Source organism: Pipra filicauda, unplaced genomic scaffold, assembly GCF_003945595.2.
Source record: "Pipra filicauda isolate LSUMZ 115617 unplaced genomic scaffold, ASM394559v2 scaffold26_size5592650_pilon, whole genome shotgun sequence".
NCBI classification, from domain to species: domain Eukaryota; kingdom Metazoa; phylum Chordata; class Aves; order Passeriformes; family Pipridae; genus Pipra; species Pipra filicauda.
In genome coordinates, this window is record NW_024104387.1 from 4,566,425 (window position 1) to 4,584,935 (window position 18,511).

The 18,511-nt window shown below is 36.3% G+C and overlaps 1 protein-coding gene across 5 annotated transcripts in view; it reads right to left on the reverse strand.

Moving 5' to 3' along the window:
• The window catches only part of SBF2 (SET binding factor 2), a 258,678-nt gene that overhangs the window by 92,623 nt on the left and 147,544 nt on the right, over nt 1–18,511 (reverse strand). For all 5 annotated transcript variants that reach the window (XM_027737242.2, XM_027737251.2, XM_027737269.2 and 2 more), the window contains exons 9-16: nt 17,959–18,072; nt 17,073–17,150; nt 14,738–14,851; nt 14,092–14,220; nt 13,225–13,323; nt 10,838–11,042; nt 8,511–8,620; nt 6,833–6,982 (exon numbers count right to left, since the gene is read on the reverse strand). In XM_027737242.2, coding sequence (XP_027593043.1) covers nt 6,833–6,982; nt 8,511–8,620; nt 10,838–11,042; nt 13,225–13,323; nt 14,092–14,220; nt 14,738–14,851; nt 17,073–17,150; nt 17,959–18,072 — 999 coding nt within the window. The remainder of the gene's footprint in view (nt 1–6,832; nt 6,983–8,510; nt 8,621–10,837; nt 11,043–13,224; nt 13,324–14,091; nt 14,221–14,737; nt 14,852–17,072; nt 17,151–17,958; nt 18,073–18,511) is intronic.

Here is an 18,511-nt window from a genome sequence, read left to right on the forward strand (position 1 = left end):
GAGGGAGGGAGGCTAAAGGCAGATGCAGGCATGGACAACACACACTATGGGACTCAGTTCTGCTAATCCTTCTTATTTCCTTTCTTTAAGTAACAGTCTTGTGCAATAGTTAGGGAGGGCAGGTCCACACAGAGGTCAGAAACGCTTTCAGGTTAACAGAAACAGGGTCATGGAAGTTTTCAGGGAAACAGCAATTTAGGAAGTTCCCTGCCACACACGAGCTCATTCCTGAACAGCTCTGCTGGTACAGCCCCAGTGTGCAAAGCAGCCACAGTTTTCTGCTGCCTGGTCATCAAGAAAACTCCTCACTAAAACCACAGAGGCACTTTAACTGGAAGCAACCACCTTGGTGCATGGACAGACATGGAGAAGCAGCCAGACACCTCACTGCAGAGACACGGCACACACAGATGTCCTGAAGCGATGCCACAAGGAATTACTGGGACACTGTCACCTACACGGGGAGAGTCCTGGCCCAGCGAAGGATGGGTATGGCTATGTCAAAGTGGCCACCTCCCCTGACACCTGCAGTGTAGGTGGCTCTGACTGGCCTGACAGCAGCAGCAGTGAAGCTGGGAAGTCTGCAATGCTGAGTGACAGCAGCACACACATACCTACTGCATGAATACACACACACACAGGCAACCCCGCAAAGAAAGGAACTCTGTTTTCTGGATTTCATAACCAGATGCCTGTGAATGGAATTTTCCTGGACTCTGTGGCCGTCCAATGAGACGGGATGAGTGCAACAGTATGTTCTTCAGAGCGAAAAAAGGAAAAATAAAAACAGATCAACAATACGATTTTCTACGGAGTATTTCCACTTTTTTTCCCTAGAGAAATTCTGTGAGCACCATCAGTTCAACATCAATGCAATGGTATTTTTGTACTGTGCAATCTCTCGGGAAAGAGACATCAGCAGAAAGATTCAGGAACAGCAGCTTCTTTTATTAAATCCAGAATATTACAGGTGGACCCCTAAAAAGTCAACAGAATGAAAGAGCTGTTATTTCTACTTTTTGGGTATTAAACCATGGACCAGAGAAACTATATGACGTGACTAGAAAAAAAAATTAAAAGATCATCTGCAGCACAGTAGAGAATTAAACCTGGAATTTTCAAGTCCAAGCCTTAAACACTCTAATCTCCTTTCTTTTACTTAAATAATACCATGACTATGTCTAATATGATGAGGAAGATCAAACTGTTAATAACTTATGAATTAATAGAATTAAATGTGACCCTGTTAAACTCCCATGATTTCTCTTCTTGATAGATTTTCTATGCTTTGAAGTACCTTAAAATATGTTCAAATACTGTTATTCAAGCATGAATTCTGAAACTCTGCTTCCAGGAATGTAAATCAAACTGAGTAACAAAAGGCAGGTCATGAAATAAAAATCTGAGAGGAAAGAAACCTACTATAACCCTCCAAAATAAAAATGTTTAGCAACATGGTTTTCAACATAAAATACAAGAAATGCTAGTTCATTTAACCTTCATATTGCCAAGAATTTGAATCATATGACACACATACACAGATGATTTTCTCTCAAGAGCATTAAAATCTTTCTCGTTATTAGAAAGTATTTGCAAACTTCTGAATTCTGAGACCTGACTGAAAATTTTAAAACTTTATCTGGTGGCAGAACATAATACAAAAGCTATTTGCTTTTAAATATTAAAATAATTAAATAAATTTAATATTATTTATAGAATGCCATTTTTTAAATTTTGCATATTAAAGTTTCTTTCACAACAGACTGTACAGTAAGTGCTAGAAAGAGGCCTTTATTACACCAAAGCAACACATAAGAATCACAAGCAAAGTTATAGGCAAGATTAATCAGTACAATCTTTCATCTGCTTTTGACCAATGCTGGAGAACAGATGATGGCCCAGATATACCTTTGTTGTAACCTTATATAGGTTAAGCTTTTAATTTTCCCCTGGTTGCTTCTAAGACTTCCTACAGTTGTGTTTCATACTGTATACTGTAAGTATACTTTTAGAAGATTCAGTACAATGTATTTGAAAGATAACTATCTGGTTATTGCTACTATGGAAAGCCACAGTGATCGATCAGAAATTATCTAAAGCACTAAAACAACTACTAATTTGTCTATTATTAAAGATATCCTCTCAGTTACACTGCTACAACACATGCCTCTTCACACAGATGTGACACTGGAGCAAAGCAGGTCCTAAACCAGCATCAATGACTTTGTAAACTGTCAGCTTATAGAAGATCCCACTCCTTTCCTACACCTAAACCCAAGGATTTTCAAAGTATTTATGTATTTAGCGGTTTTATGCTCCTTTTTCCCACTCCAACCACATTTAGACTAAGAATCCAGATGTCTGGGGCACGTATGTTTTCCAGTTTGACTCATATTTACCAAACAAATGCATTAATATGCAGTTAGGCAATATCTCTGACCAACATCTTACAGAGGCAGTGTTATATCGCAACATTGTAATTTTGGAGCTTTTGTTTTTAAACGAAAAGTTTCATCTGCTCCACCTACCTAAGGAAGTTATCTTGCAGTCCTGCATTATCTGAAGGAAATCCCTCCACAGAAATAAATTTTCTTAAGCCTTATTGTTCCTGTTAAATATTTTATGCAAATATTTATGCAATATTGTTTAGAATGTCTCTTTAACACAAAAATTGTTCCCAATTATCAAATACCATCCCCACAATATCTTGAGGTCTCTTCTTGCCTTTTCTACCATTTTATCAAATTAAGTACTACTGTATTTCAAAATATAATGTGCACTTGCTGCTTCCTGAGGAAAGTCAGAGAGACAACTGAAACTCTGGACAAGTCATGTATGCAATAAATTAATGGAGAAGTATGTAAATTGAGCCTTGAGATGGTTTCTGACACGATTTCTTAATAAGCATTAAAAGTGCAATGTGTTGCTGAAAACATAACTACATAGAAGTGTTTCTCTGGTAAAAAATAGGCATTTTTAGTTGCAAAAGAAGTTAAGTAGTCTTTTCTGAAATGTCAGCAAACTTCATTACGGAAAATTAAAAGGGAAGAGAAAAACTTTTGAAATAGTAATTTATGTGTAACTGCAAATTATTCTGAGATGACAGCAGAGGAGAGCAAACAACTGAAATAGTGTCTAGAGCTATAATTTCACATTTTTAGCTGTAGTGGTATCTGTATGAATAAACTGAATTGTTGATCAGTATACTAAACTTTCACAACACTGGAGATGTTTTTTAGCAGTAATTTAGTCATCTAACATATGGAACAGAATACAATGTTCCTGCTTTGCTATCACAGATATTAATCACTACTGTAAGACAGGCTGATTTAAATGTTTGTCACAGTATATGATTTGTCAGGGGAAAAAGTCTTACTTAGGGCATGACAATAAAGTTTTTAGCAAGTGGCCAATGACAACTCCTTCCAGAGACAAAAGCTGGGAATTTACCTGCCCTCATCATAAAGTATCTGCTTTAATCAGTGAACAATACAATCTCCACGTAATTTTGATCCTCCTCCTACTAAAAATGATCACAAATATTTCTTTCATTTCCATTTCAGCAGCAGTAGATTGTCAGTACTTCCCCAGCGGACACAGTAAAGGGCATTTCAGCACCATTTCAGCACTCATTTGCTACATCATGCCTTACCTTAACTGTATTTGTAAAGCCACCTGAAGTCTACCACAGCTGCCTGCCTGCTAAATAAGGCAGATTAATATGAAATTCTATAGCACTGCTACACATCGTAGACCTATTAATTTTTGCAGGTCCTACCCATTACCTTCAGACTGTAAACAGTAGAAAGAGGATTAGTTCAAAAGAATGTCCCTCTTGGACTGAGAGGCTCAAGCTGACAAACACCAGAGATGTGTCAAGCCCAAGTTTTGCCATCTCTAAAGAAATAGGCAAAATACCATCCTGCCTTCCTCCCACTTGCAAAATGTCTGGATTGGACACTTGGGGAAATACAGCCTAAGTAATTTTTCACTAAATTAAAATAGCTATTGACTTGAAGCAATGGTAGGAATATTTCGTTTCTCTTCCTTAATCTGTTCTCAGCCACTGTGGTAGCAGACGTGTCACATCAGATATAATGAGAGCAGCAACAATATACATGGTGGGATTATGACTAGTGTTTTATTTGCACAAGATGAGCATGGAGAAGCTCCAAAAAGCATCTCCCCTTTATTTTTATGGACTCCAGCAAAACAAGATAATAGATTCTATTAAAAGAAAAAACCTGACACTAAACAATCAGAATAATCTTGACTAGTAACAGAGGATCTGCATTAGATTTGTAGAATGCTGCACACACATCCCCACTTAACCCAGTGTGTCCAGCAGGGAGCCAGGGCTCTGCCCAACCTGTTAGCTGTGCCCAGGGCCTTCCCTTCCTCTCAGCCGTTGGATCACCTGCTATATTCCCCATGGCCACAGCAGTATTTCAGTTTGTCTCTTACAGAAGCCAATGGAAACATGCAATAATGTCAACAGAAAAATCCGGGATGTTTGGTGATAAGACTGAGGCAGTTTCTACAACTCCAGCAGTTCACTGAGGTCTTAAAGCCGAACTGCCATCTAACTCTCCCCAAAAACTCCATCATAATTAATGTGGTATTTCCCTAAAGCTTGAGCACATCTCCAGTTAAGACCACATTGCTTAAATTAGATTTTTGTGTCTTTTAACAGACACTGTTTAAATTACTTGGTCTCGTGACCTGCAGCTTACAGAACTCATGTCTCTACAGCAAAATGTTGACTTGCTGAGTGCCAACGCAGCAAGGGTAAACTTAAGTAAGGTCTTGGTAATGTACTTTCTTCTTGAACTGATACAGAGGAGCCCCAAAAATGTCACAATATACACATTGTTTAAAATAACACACTTGAACAAAGTGCACAGAGAAATTATAAATCATGTTTTTATCTTTATAAATAATTTTATATGTCATAAAAGTAGATGTACTAAATACTTGCTTCTAACTAGATGCCCAGTGTCAGGAGTTCAGATGTTTTCACGTTGGCCAGGCTTATTCCTGAGAAATGAAAATTTCCATCTCATATTTTCAAAGATATGAAAATACAGTTGGGGGGGGAAAAAAGCATAAAACTGTGCCTCCTTATTTGATCTGTTTCCCCTGCATGATTTGAGTCAATAGTTTCATTAAAGAAAAAAAATAATTCTATTTTAACTTCAGTAACACTCCAGACACATTCATTTTCTTGAACACTAAGGTCCTTCTTGGGCCTTCAAACCACTGGGAAGAAAAAACCCACGTTTTTCTTCTAGAGTAAAGTTGGATTTTATTATTTTATTAAAAGGTGATGTCAGTATTTCTTTCCTCAGCAAAGAAAATTTCCACAACTTCTCACTTTCTTTTGCTATGTTTTCTATAAGACACGAAAATATATGGGATTTGTATTTTGTCCCTATTGTCTAAAAACATCTTGATTTTTTTTTTAACACTTGGAACAATCAAAAAAGTAGAAACAAAATGCACAGCACATCTAGACAATCCTGTTTTCTGGTTTGAAAGAAAATTCTCAACTCTGGAATACACAGCAGGTGCAGTATTCCATTAGTCATGATTTTGGGCAGATAAATACAGTTTCACAGATAACTTCAATTTTATTTTCCTACTCTAAGGCTTAACTTTGGGCTTGGAAAAGGACAATGCCTGTGCCAATAAAAGCACAATCTACATGCTGTGCAATTTTAGCCAGTCGACTTCAGTTTTCATCTGCTAACTGCAGGTAATTTTGCTCCTAAGGCTGCTCAGGCAAAGCTGAACTCTGTTTGCAACAGTAGAAAAATATCTTACTGTGAACAAACAAGAAATGCAATAGACAACAAAACTTGCATTTGATGGTGAGCTGAGGTACCATTTGTTCAGTCAATGTTAATTTATTTCTACACTTAAGTGAAAGCTGGATTTAGCACTCACCTTTTAAAAAATGTGGGTCAACAAACTGCTGCAAAACAATTTCAGTGGGTTTTAGGTTAGATGAGAGTGGGATTAAAATACTAATGCCTCAATCAAATCCCTAATTTGATACAATAACTCAGACAGGGTCAACAAAGGACAAATTATAACCAAATGTGATCACATTACAAATTAAGAAAAATACTACTACATTCTCAGACAACAGGCTGAAAACATGTAAGTCTATAAAATATTTGAGATAATGAACTGAGATCAAGGAAAGGTAAACCAGAATAATTACTGAAATGAAAAGAAGTTATCCACATATTATGCTCTCATCGGTAGCCGCCGCCATATGTTGATGTTTATTCAGCACAAAGTAATTTATCAGCAGAATAACTGAGATGAACTGCAAAGACTTGCAGTGAGTCTCTGACAAATTGTCACCATGACAAGCAGAACTACCACCATAAACCATGGAAGCAGAAAGCAGGCTTTCTTCTTGAACTATGTGATGACAAAGAGGACAAACTTTTGGGTGATACACATTGTAGGAGCTCAGAGTCGAAAACGACCTGGAAAAGCTAAGACCCACTCATTAAAGAAAGCACTTCAAGCCATTAAGTTAAATCATTTCAATACCTACCAAAGCTAAATTGTATCTAAATTATTAATAATGGGAAGGTTTGTTTCTGTTTGTCATATCTGTACAGATCTGAGTGTTTTGTCCTTTATCCTTTCAACAACAAAATATTGTACATCCACCATCAAGTAGTATCTGCTACATCACTGCAGGACACGGTCCTATAATTTAATTATTTTGCTTCTCCACATCACTCCAAGCAATTCTGCTTATCATTATAACAAAAGAAAGACAACCAAAGAACAAAGCCTTGCCATACTGTACCTGCAAAGCACAGTTCATCATTCGCACAATGTAGTCAAACTGCTGATGGTCCAGTATTGCTCGGTTCTGTTTAACATGCTGGCCCAGTTCCTGGGTCAGGCAGTGCCGAGCTGCCTTCCCTTTTAGGGCTCTCAGAGCTGCAGGCAGGGTCTGGAGAGAAGAACACCTGGCTTTATGAAAACGAAATTAAATGGCACTATTCACACTGAATATCGTTCCTCCTTTATCAAGAAACTGCAAGTGACAGTAAAGAATAATTTGGAAATTACTCATCAGCTTGAATATCAAACTTTCACATAATGATTGGTTTAGCTTGAGTTATCAAGTATTAAGTTTTTCCTATGTTTTTTTCAAATGCACTAAAGAGGATTTCTCGCCTACATGTGGAAATAGAAATCATTTTATAAAGACAGTCATTGAATGGATGTGAAATCAGAAATGGATTATCGTGCATGAAAGCAAGTGCTCTGTTCAGTACCAGCCAGGTCAGGTCTTGAGTTCGCCCACCAAGGCCAACTGGCATGTTTTCTGATAAGCAGTGGATGACAAATGGTTTTAGAAGTGGCATACCTCTCATAGCAATGAGGACACAAGATTGTCATGCAGTTTATCCTAAAACAGTGCCAATAGAATATTTATGTCAACATTTTAAAGATGCAGCAAGTACTACATCAATGATTCTCAACAGTGGCCCTTTAGACTAGAGTTAGTTGTGGTAACAGGTAAGTAACAAAAGGTAGCCTATTGGCTAAGGACAGATTTACCATGCAGTGGGACAAAAAAACTACTGAACTTTCCCAAGTGCCTGTAAGTTGAAAGATGTTAAAAACTACTGTGCTATACTCAGATCAAAACTCTTACAAAGAGTCACATATTTTATTAGGACTTTTCCCATGTGCATTTTGAAACCATAATTTGTAAATCAAGCAAAGCTCATTTTCTATCTTGAGCTGCACAGCCTCGGAGATATACAGGTTATACTTCCCTGAGAAATCAAAAAATTGCTTAAAATAATTTTACAGTCACTTTCACACCCAGAATTAGGTCTGAATGTAAGTTTGAGTGACTGTTCTAGAATCAATAACTGAAAACTCCATGGACAGAATCTACAAAAGTTGGCAACTTCTTAATGTGGAAAAAATAAGAATGTCAAGGATAACAACTCACTAGTACATTGCAGTGAAGGCACATATGCCAAATATTTACCTTCCTCTCTGAGTTCTATCAAATTATTGATTTTTACAACCAGCAAAATTTACTGTACCAAAAATTTAAAAAGACCACTGGTCGTTCAACACTGAATCATATATGTATGTCTTTTGTTTGCCTTCTTTCTAATTAATACTGCTAGAGCAATATAAAATTAATAAATATATAAATTGTTTTAAAAAAATTTATGTGGACAATATTATTTATAATGGTAATAAATTAGCAGAAAGGGCTTCAATGCACCCATGTAGTATAAGAAACAGGTTTTCAAATTCATTAGCCTCATACTACACACAGTTTTGCATTTAGATGATTAGTTTTATTGCTTACTTCACTCATTTAAATGGTCAAAACAATCCTTAGTGCTTGAAACATGACTTCAAAGTGTACTTTGTGACCAGGTCAGTCTCCATTTGCTCATTAACAGAACAGAGGGTTATTTGGGAAAGTTACAATTTCATTTTATTACCTTTTCAGTCTCCAAAAATTTGTTTTCAAAAATGAACGAGATGCAGTTTCTAACAACTTCCAGCCTTTGAGCGCTGTTGAAAACTGTGCTTCCTTTTTCCATTATGGAAACTAACAAAGAGAAAGAAGAATATGCATCTGTAAAATGTCTCCTGCAAGAGCCACGAAGAATACCAAAAAGTTCTTTAAAAAAAAATTAAAATTAGTGTGCCCTCCATTTTACTCTGTTAAGCAAATACCTTTAGTAGGCATATACAGATGGGAACATAAGATCCTACATCTTTGGTTTTCCTATACTATCTAAAGAAGAGAGTCTGAATTTTAACTGGATTCTCTTAACTATTTGTTCTATTTGATTCCTACAGGCCCAAAGAGACTACAAACTCTAACATACAAATGAAATATAAAAATATATTTTTGAAAATATATATTTTGAACTATGTAACCTTGCACACTTTGTAGCAGTAGATAACTATTTTTAGTTGGCCACAAGAATTCTGCAACATGGAATAAAACCTGACAGACCTGTTCTCTTATCTAGATTCCAATTTACTGACATGTAAAGATTATTCTCTTAATGCACTGTTTAGTTATCATTTTTCAAGAAAATTCAGAAGAGAAGAACTAACATCCTCTTTTTCTTTAGAGTATCAAATAAATAGAATCTAAATGTAGAATATGCCTTTCTTGTAGATAATAATGAGCTACTAATATCCAAAGATTTTGAGACACGGGACAGCAGGGAGTGTAAGTGTGAAAGCTGTTCCTCGAAAAAACCCACAAAACCCTTTTGATATAAGAATTAACTTATTAAAAAGAAAATGTTCTGTTGCATCAAGCCTTTTAAAGAAAGATGATAGAACACAAGCACACATCCTTTTTCTGTAAGAAACACATTCAATGACACAGTTCACAGCAAAGGCAGGTGAAGAGAGTTCATCCTCTTCTTACATAAACCCAAAGAGAAACAGGCCCCAAAAGGACCTCAAGAGGCCATCTAGTTCGTCCTGCTGTCCCTAGACAGGATCAACTCTATTTATGTTATTTCTCATGTTTGTCTAATATGTTCCCAATGTTCTGCGATAACAGAGACTCCATGGCTTGACAAAAAATCCACTCAACTGCCTCACAATCCTCATTTTACCACATCTGCTGAAAAATAACTCTACTTCTGTGCTGCAATTAAACCCATTATTTCTTATCATTGCAGATTATTCCCCTTCTTTTTCTAACTGCCTCTTATATAATTGAAGACTGCTATTATGTGTTCCCTCAGTCTTCTATTTTTCAGTCTAAACAACTCCCCATCTTTCCTTGTAGGTCACATTCTCTGGACCACTGGTCATTCTTGCTGCTTTCTTATGGACTCCCTCCAACAGAACCAAAAATGGAGACAGTGTTCCAGTGTCCAAAAATGGATACAAACACTCCAGCTGAGGCCTTACCGAGCACAATGAAAAGATTTCTCCATGGGGTTCACTGACTGCACTCCTGTTTATACATCCTACTAAGATGTTTGTCTTTCTTGCAGTAGCTTGATATAGCTGGGTCATGTTTGCCTTATGGTCATTAAAATGCCCAAATTAATTTCTGAAGCACTGCTGGCTAGTCAGCTGATCATGTCTATGCAAGTGCAATACCTTATTTGAAGAAAAACGGTAGAAAAGGACAAAATTCAACAGAGACCAGTGGTAAGATCTCTACTTTTTTTTAAAGACTGGATCCCACCCTTCAAAGGTTTTGCAAGCTCTGCCAGCTTCACATGTCCTGCAAGTTTACTAAACGTACTGGTTTACGCCACCATTCACGTTGATGACTAGGACTAATAGAATTTTTCTGTCACTAAAATTAAATCTGTTCTTTATATTTAAATACTAATTTTGAGACAGATGCTATGTTTGCTCTTTGCCTTTTTCCAGTAATTTACATGCCTTCCACTAGTATCAAAGGAGAAACTCTAACAGTTCAAAGCTTGGTTCAGCCAGTCCTACAAGTAACCTGTGGTGATATTTATCAGACCTAGGTGAGCAGAACAATATGTAGTTTAATAGTTCAACTCAAAATCTAACTCAGATCAAAACCTTTTTTGTTGTTAGCAATTATGCCCCTCATGCTATGGATGTTTGACTTCTTAGTAAAGACAGATACAAAATGCCTTTTAAAACTGCAAAGGCCAACACGCAAGTCTAAGTACCAGAGTTTACTACAATCACTAAAAATACAGTATTAATACAAAATTGGGAGCAACACATTGTAGTCATGCTAACTATACATTCAACTCATGAGATTGGATGAGAAATGGGTAAGTCGGGGAGCAAATGAACTTACCAACGGGGGGACCCGCTGGGACAACACACTTCTTGTCCCCCCGGGTGGCAGGGGGGGCCCCCTGACTCCTGGCGAGGCCTTCCTGGAGGAGCTCCTGCACCCGGCACTCGTTGATCCGGGGGAAAGGCAGGATGTGAACACGCAGGTGGGAGCCCTCCGTGGGCCGTGGCACTTTCTGGAATGCTATGTGGGGATTGGGATTCTCCTGCAGGTCAAGAGCAAAAGGTTATACACAAATTGTATCACACAGTGCTACCACTGGTCTACTCTAATTTTACTGCTGTTTTGTGTATCTCTCATACCTGAAAGACTAAGAAGCCAAATATCTGATGTAGATGACTAATAAAACATTTCATGTTGATATCACCCTTAACTCCTTATCTGTAATACTTCCAACTTTGTTAAAGGCTTTTATAAAATTATTTTTGTCAACATGCAAAATTCAAAAAGAAAGATGGCAAAAGAAAATCACTGCTTAACTTGGGTTGATTTATGCAGCTTAATGAGTATTTAGGACTTGAATAGAAATTAATTTGACAATCAACTTCTTCATTAGAGAGAGGGTTGAAGACTACCTACCAACATTCACAGCATCACATACCTTTAGGAGTATAACAGTCAGTCAAACAAACCAGAATATTTTCCTCTCTTCATTCATATGTACCAGGGGTTATCATTAATCACGTCTGAATTTACTGTTGTCCAATCTGACTCCATGCTATTACTTATTACTGGCTACATACCACTGCCAAAGAGTGATACTCCATCAATTAGTTTCTGTTGCAAATGCACAACTGGCTTGGAAGCAAACTTGTAAACAGCAGCTTAATACTTTTATTTATGGGAGCAAAAGGCAACAAGGAAGAACAGATGCATCAACTTCAGAAATAGCACTAAAACAGACCAGTTACTCGGCCACATATATTTTCTGCAAAGTAAAGTTTAATGGAACAAGCCAAAAATCTAGCTAGGGGGATGAGAGCAGCAGATTCCAGGAGAAGCAAAGCAGAGGAAGGGCACGCAGTCTCAGCAGGGGGTAACAGAGGGCACAGAGCAGAAAATGCCAGAAAAGAAGAATAACTATTCCACAATCCATTTCACTAAGAAGAGAGATTCAGAGGAAATAAAAAGAGTTACTTTAACCTTGGACAGCACAAACATCATGTCAGACATATATGCTATCAGGCAATGTAGGTCTAATGGCTTGAACTACTGAAGTGGTATATGCCAAAAACTTGTCTAGATTTTCCAGTTGTACCACCTAGACTAATACAAACATTATCTCTCCATAACAGACCACATCTCTCACATGTATCTAAACTGCCACAGCTACAATATGATGCCTACCAAAACTGTGAACAAGATGTCAAAATATGTCATGCAGTCAAATTAAAATCAGGCAGCTCTAGGCATAACTTCAAGAAGCAATGTTACTCATCACCTATATTTAGTCAAAGACAGATGTATGCATAACTACTAGAAATCTGACTTCTAAATGCCCCAACTCACTGACTTAGTGAATATAAGTGTATACTCCTGTTAAGTCATTGACTTAGTGGTAGTGAAGTAGCAGGAAAATCGCAATGGTATAAATAAATCTCATCATCACACAAGACAAACAGAACCCCAAAAAACCCCCCAAACACCTTGTAATTCTTGTGCTTTTTTTACAGAAGTATATTTGTAAACCATAGTTTTGGGGAAGTGAGACATTGGAAAGAAAGGGTGACAAAGGTGTCAACTGACTGTGTAATAGATAATGCTCTGTGGAGTCTGAACAACCATAGAAAGTGTGAGAAGGAGGGAGAGTAGTCAATGCCAAAAAACAACTCCAAAAGACCCCCAAAACCCACAAACCAAAAAAAAAAACCAAACCCAAAACTCGCTAATGGAAGAGTAAGAGATTTTACAAAAGCACCATGTAACACAAACACACGATAGGAAGGTAAGAATGAAACCAGGAGGAACTGTAGGGAACCTAAAGGGTACAAGAAAAAGGCTGTAAAATAGTAAGTAGTGCCTGCTGAGCACACAAACCATGGGGACTGGGTCACACAGCAGGAAAGATCTGATGAAAGTGTACATTATGCCTAACTGGATATATAGTTTTCAGAGGAAAAACTATCGAGAGGCAAGAAGAGAGGTTACAGCAGAGAAAAAACCAGTTTATATACATTATGTGAATACACACTAAGAAAATAGAGTGATAAGTAGCAGTAGCTATATGTAAACCAGTATTATTAAAGTTCAAAGTCTTTTGCCATAATGTAGATGATGACTACCACAAGTTGTCATTTCCATTTTCAGATACTGGATCAATCTCACAAATAAGAATTTTCAATGTTACCATCTCAACTCTACAAGTGCAGCAGGTATAGTAAACTTACATTTTTGAAGAGCTGTTCTGCAAGTTCTCTAACATGCTTTATCATTTTTGGTGGATTGCCCTCTTCGGCTTTAATTCTTTCAACTTCAAAGGCTACCAACTTTTTTTGAAAAAAGAAAGAATAAAAATGTTTATAATTCAACTAAAAAAATGTTATTTCCTCTTAAGTTATGGAAAGTTAATCTTAAATTGAAACAAAGGAAAGAAAGCTGAACACCAAAAAATGTGCAATGTCACGTTGCTCTGGAACATAAGACATTTTCAGTTTCATATAGAGCTTTTGTTACCAGATGTTTTAGTCCTACCTAATATAGAAAGTCCTACATACTTAAAACATTCCTATCAGGTTTCTATACCACAGTCCAAATTTCTTGTATGTACTACTACTACTACTACTACTACACAGAATTAATACCAAACTCTGTTTTTACTCTTCATTCAACTAAAAGCCAACATAGTAAAAATACGGCATTACTTTTTAAAATTTTAAACTGTTTGTCTCAGTTTATATTGTTGGATACGTATTTAATATTTCTCAATGAGTTCATTAGTGTTTCACACAATATATTTAAAATATTCAAAATAATTCTGTACTAGTACACATGATGTATTATGAAGCTACAAACCTGACAAGAGGAACAGCATTACCAAGATTTATACAACTATTTAATTTCACACATATGAGCAGGGCACAATTTTATGGATGTAAAGTAGAAATATCTGCTTAGTATAAAATGAGAATTGAGAAGATTAGTATAAAGTTGATTTAATAAACAGTGAGGATTCACAAGCATTTCAGTAGTTTTTCACATGCTGATATATCACAGGTACATCATAATTTACTTGGGAACACAGAAACAGTTTTCACCTCATCAAAAAGATCACAGGCTCTGAAGGGAGGACCCCTCTCTGACACAAAACCAGCAAATGCCATTCCATTGAGGACTTTGGTTAGAAAGTCATTCTCAATTAAGCCTCGCTGGCCCAAGAAGGCTGCCTGCAGCAAAGACAGAAAAAAATTTTATAAGTATCAAAACCACAACGATTTCTGTACTAGCAGTTAAACATTTTCACCACCTTATCAGCTTATACGAGTATGTGGTACTTTCTAATTAAATCTTTTGTTATACATAGTATCTTTTTACACCTAAATTCAGAACTGGAAGTTAGATGCACATATTTTTTAAATCTCACAGGTAATAAAACAGAAAACTAGTACCTTCAAGCAATATCTTCTTATTGCATTCATATGTTTTCAAAATTTGACAACTGATTCCTCAAATGTTTATTTGTATTAAATTTAAATGTTAACTTTGTTTTACATTTCCTCACTGTCCCTGCAATTAGTCCCACCAAAACACATTGATATCCTGCTATGCCAAAATGATATGCTTATCACATGCAGATAATTTTATTTATTTTTTTTTTAAACCACTTGTTCAAAAGGCAGGCTTGTGGGAATAACATGGTGCAAGCGAATACTAACTAAATACATGTGTCTGCTTCTCTTTTACCTTGTGGAAATGAATTACTGGTTCAGCATGAATCCTGATCAGCTGAAGACATGACCGGTATCCTTGGAAAAGTTGTGCAAATAGCCTAAGGAAGATTGCTCGCACCTCTTTATCCTGTAAGCAGTAATCAAATATGCTGTCAAAACATTTTTCTATTGAAAGCTTTTCCACACCTGGTATAAAACTATATGAGAAATGCCTACAAATTCATCGGTGTAGCAAGTGAAGCACATGAAGCAGAGATACTTGTACACATAAAAGGTTGTCTCATGGCATGGTTAGGGTTGGAAGGGATCTTAAAGGTCATCTAGTTCCCCTGCCCTGTCCTCAGATGGCAATGACAAATTCAGCACATGGTCACCCCTCCACTCCTGCTGATCCTTCCCACACCACAGGCTCTGGGCAATGCCAGTGTAACAGGGGGGTGGCCATGTGCTGAACCACATGAATGAACTGCCACGAGAGAAAGCTGATCCTAAATAAAGGAAAGATGATATTTTAACCTGGATTTGTTCCTTAAAGTAAGCAGGGCTTTGCAGCACTACACAAGCAGTGCCATTGGAAGGGAACCATGGGAGCCTAAGGTGGAACTGCTGCTGCTGGAGGAACCAGGCTCAGAGCATCCCAGGCATCACCAGAGCCATCAGCTGCGGCTCTGCCCGATGAGGCAGAGCTCTAAGTTTGCTCAGCTACTTGTCCAGGACTCTTCCAACTCACATCTTCACTTGCCAATCTACAGCTGCCAAAATAAGCCAGAGTTACTTTGAAAAGTTTTAAATAGTAGATCTTTAAAGTCCTGGTTTGTTTTATTTAAGAGAGCGCTTACATATACGCTACCAGGATAGTGGAACTGATGTGAACAGCTGGGGGCAGGCTTGGGGCAGTGACATCTCCATCTGGCCCAGATGCCATTAAAGACTGACATCAAACCCTGTGTCACCCTGTTATTTCATCTCAGCTCAGGTATCTACTCACACTGCAACCATGTCGAAAACCTAAGGTCCTAAAAATTGTTTTATGACCTCAGGTTTCATGGTGTCTCAAAGGACGTTTTAAACAAACTAACTTTATACATTATACACAGTAAAGAATATTATATTTACTATCAGGTAACCATTTGATCAGATAATTAACAAGTAAATAAAACCTAAATAAGGTAAAGCGTGTAATGACTTTTTAAAGAGATAAGGTATATATAAGATTCTATAATACTGTCTAACTGGAATATTTTACTAGATGTTTTTTAATTCTTCACTGGAACATTATGGATGTTATTTATTTTTAATTTCATTTTGTAAGGGTTCCATTTTACTCCTTATAAGATAGGCCTATTTTCTGCTGCTGTGCAGGATTTTAACAGGTACATTTGTACCCTGACTTTTTTGACTACTTGAACACACAGTTGCTTCTTTCAGACTTAACAAAATACTTATTTTGATACAAATTATATTCATTTGTAACTTCCCTATTCAAAGTAAGAATTAGCTGAATTCTGTCATTAGTTTAAATGAAATCTGGATAATATTCCCTGTCTTCAAAAACGAAAAAAACCCCAATCTTAAAGTAACAAATAAGTACAACAAATACATTGTACCACATTAGAGTATTACATTTTCAAATATATCTACTCAAATGTGTTCTTAAACTGAACTGGCTTTTGGATTTTAGTTTGGACCACCAACTCGAGCTCAGCTCTAAACACTCCTAACAAGCTATAGACTAAACTATAGACATACAGTTTCACTCAGGTTGAAGTTCATTAAAGGCAATTAACTATATGTGGTTAAAACCCATATAACTCCTTTCCCAATACATCCAACCATACCATGTATAATAATTATTGTAAAACCAGTGACTTATGTTTTGCTCACACAGCTACCACTCCTATCTTTACCCACATTTACTCTAAAAATCCAGATAAATGACATTTTTCATGTTTCTGAAGTTTTTTTTCCTGTGGAGGGGGGAGTGTGTCTATAAGAGAACATTTTTGTGTCATTTTAACATTTACACAAGCACAGAAAAAGACCAGTTTCTCCACTTATGTAAAATTCTGCAGCTTTACTGGTCTGTGAAACAGAGACACAGATTTAACTCAACAGACAGCAGTATTAAAACAAAATTAGGTGCTCCCGTAGTAATAAAAATATATTTATAAAACTTCTAACCCATTAGAATGCTATTAGAGGGCAAGATTAATTTCTTTGCTACACCAATAATACCATAAAGTATATGGAAAAGAAAACACAAAGTAGAAATCCTTAAAAGAAAGTTAGCCTTAAATTTCAACAGTTTTCCACTTAAGAAAGTTTCAGACATAACACAGAAATCTTACCAGCATTTTTGAGTGTGATAAAGCTGTTCGTGGGGGAGGGAATGCATAATCTGCTGTTTCCAAATCAGGATGCAAAACCTAGGGAATTTTTAAAAAGAAATTTTTTCCCCTCATTTTGCTGATAAAAAGATAAATTACTTTTATTCTTCTTTCTCAAAGTAATATTCACTGATATTAGGTACCTCAAGTAAGAGACAGAGTTAAATTACGAAGACTATATGGAAATAAAGGTGGGATTAATTTCTCAGCTTCAGGTTTCTCAAAATGAGCTAGTTATCAAAAACTCTGATTGCAGCCCATGAAGGTAGTCAATACCATTAGAGATTTTAGAGTCAATTCATCTGAAACAGATTAACAGATAGATAATTCTTCTCTTTAAGATAAAAAGATTTGCTGAGAAGCCTCCAAATAAGGTGATTTCTAGCTTACTACAATGATAGTAAAAAAACAAACTGAACTACATTTTTTTGTGATTCCCTAATGTAGAATACATCATTCTTGAATAGTGAAAAAGGGGTATCACACAAACAAACTTTAAGACTAAATGGTAATTAATTTGTTAAATTTCAAGACAATGTACAGTTGAAATGAATTTATAAAAACAGAAAAGCAGCAAAACTGAATGGTAACAATGCTCTTATTAAAAAATCATTATTAAGAAGGAAAAATCACTACCTATCTCCTGAATAGTAAAAAATACATTTTAGTATTAAATTATTGATTATATTAACTCTAAACTCAGATAATAAACTCTTCTAAAACCAGGAATGTTGGCATGTATCATAGTTTTAAATCTCACATGTTTGAAAGCTTAATACTGAAATTTATATTTCGTTTTTTACAAAGAGGTGAGAGGTTGGAAAATGGGGTTTGTATCAAAACATACTAGAGAAAGTGCCATTTGAGTCTGATGCAGCAGTGGCTCTGGCAGCTGAGACAGATGAATACATTCAGGAATTTTAATTGTTCCTCCATCCAGGTCTGCTATGATTACATCTAACTGTAAGGGACAAACACATTATTGGTAGTGCATACTGTGAGCATAGTTTAAAAACACAACAGTTCAAATTTCATGATCTGCACATAAGTTAAAGTAAACAAATTAAAACCAGTACTAACTTCAATGTACAGAATGCTTTTGATAAAGGAAATACTCCAAATACTTCCTATTACTGAATCTAGCCACGAAAAACAAATGTAAACCAAAGAAAGTGAAATGAGGCCAGACTTTCAAAAATTATTTTTGTTTCTGGATGTTCCAGGTCTGTGTTCAGAGATTTGTGATATCTAATCAGCTTTTTGCAAAAGAACACAGGGAGGGTAACTATAATTAAAATTATGTGTTTCTAAGCACTCGTAACCCTGCTTCAGTTTCTCCAAGCAGATGCTTAAAAAGGACAAAATAAAACCATTGAAAATACACTTCAAAATCCTGAGTG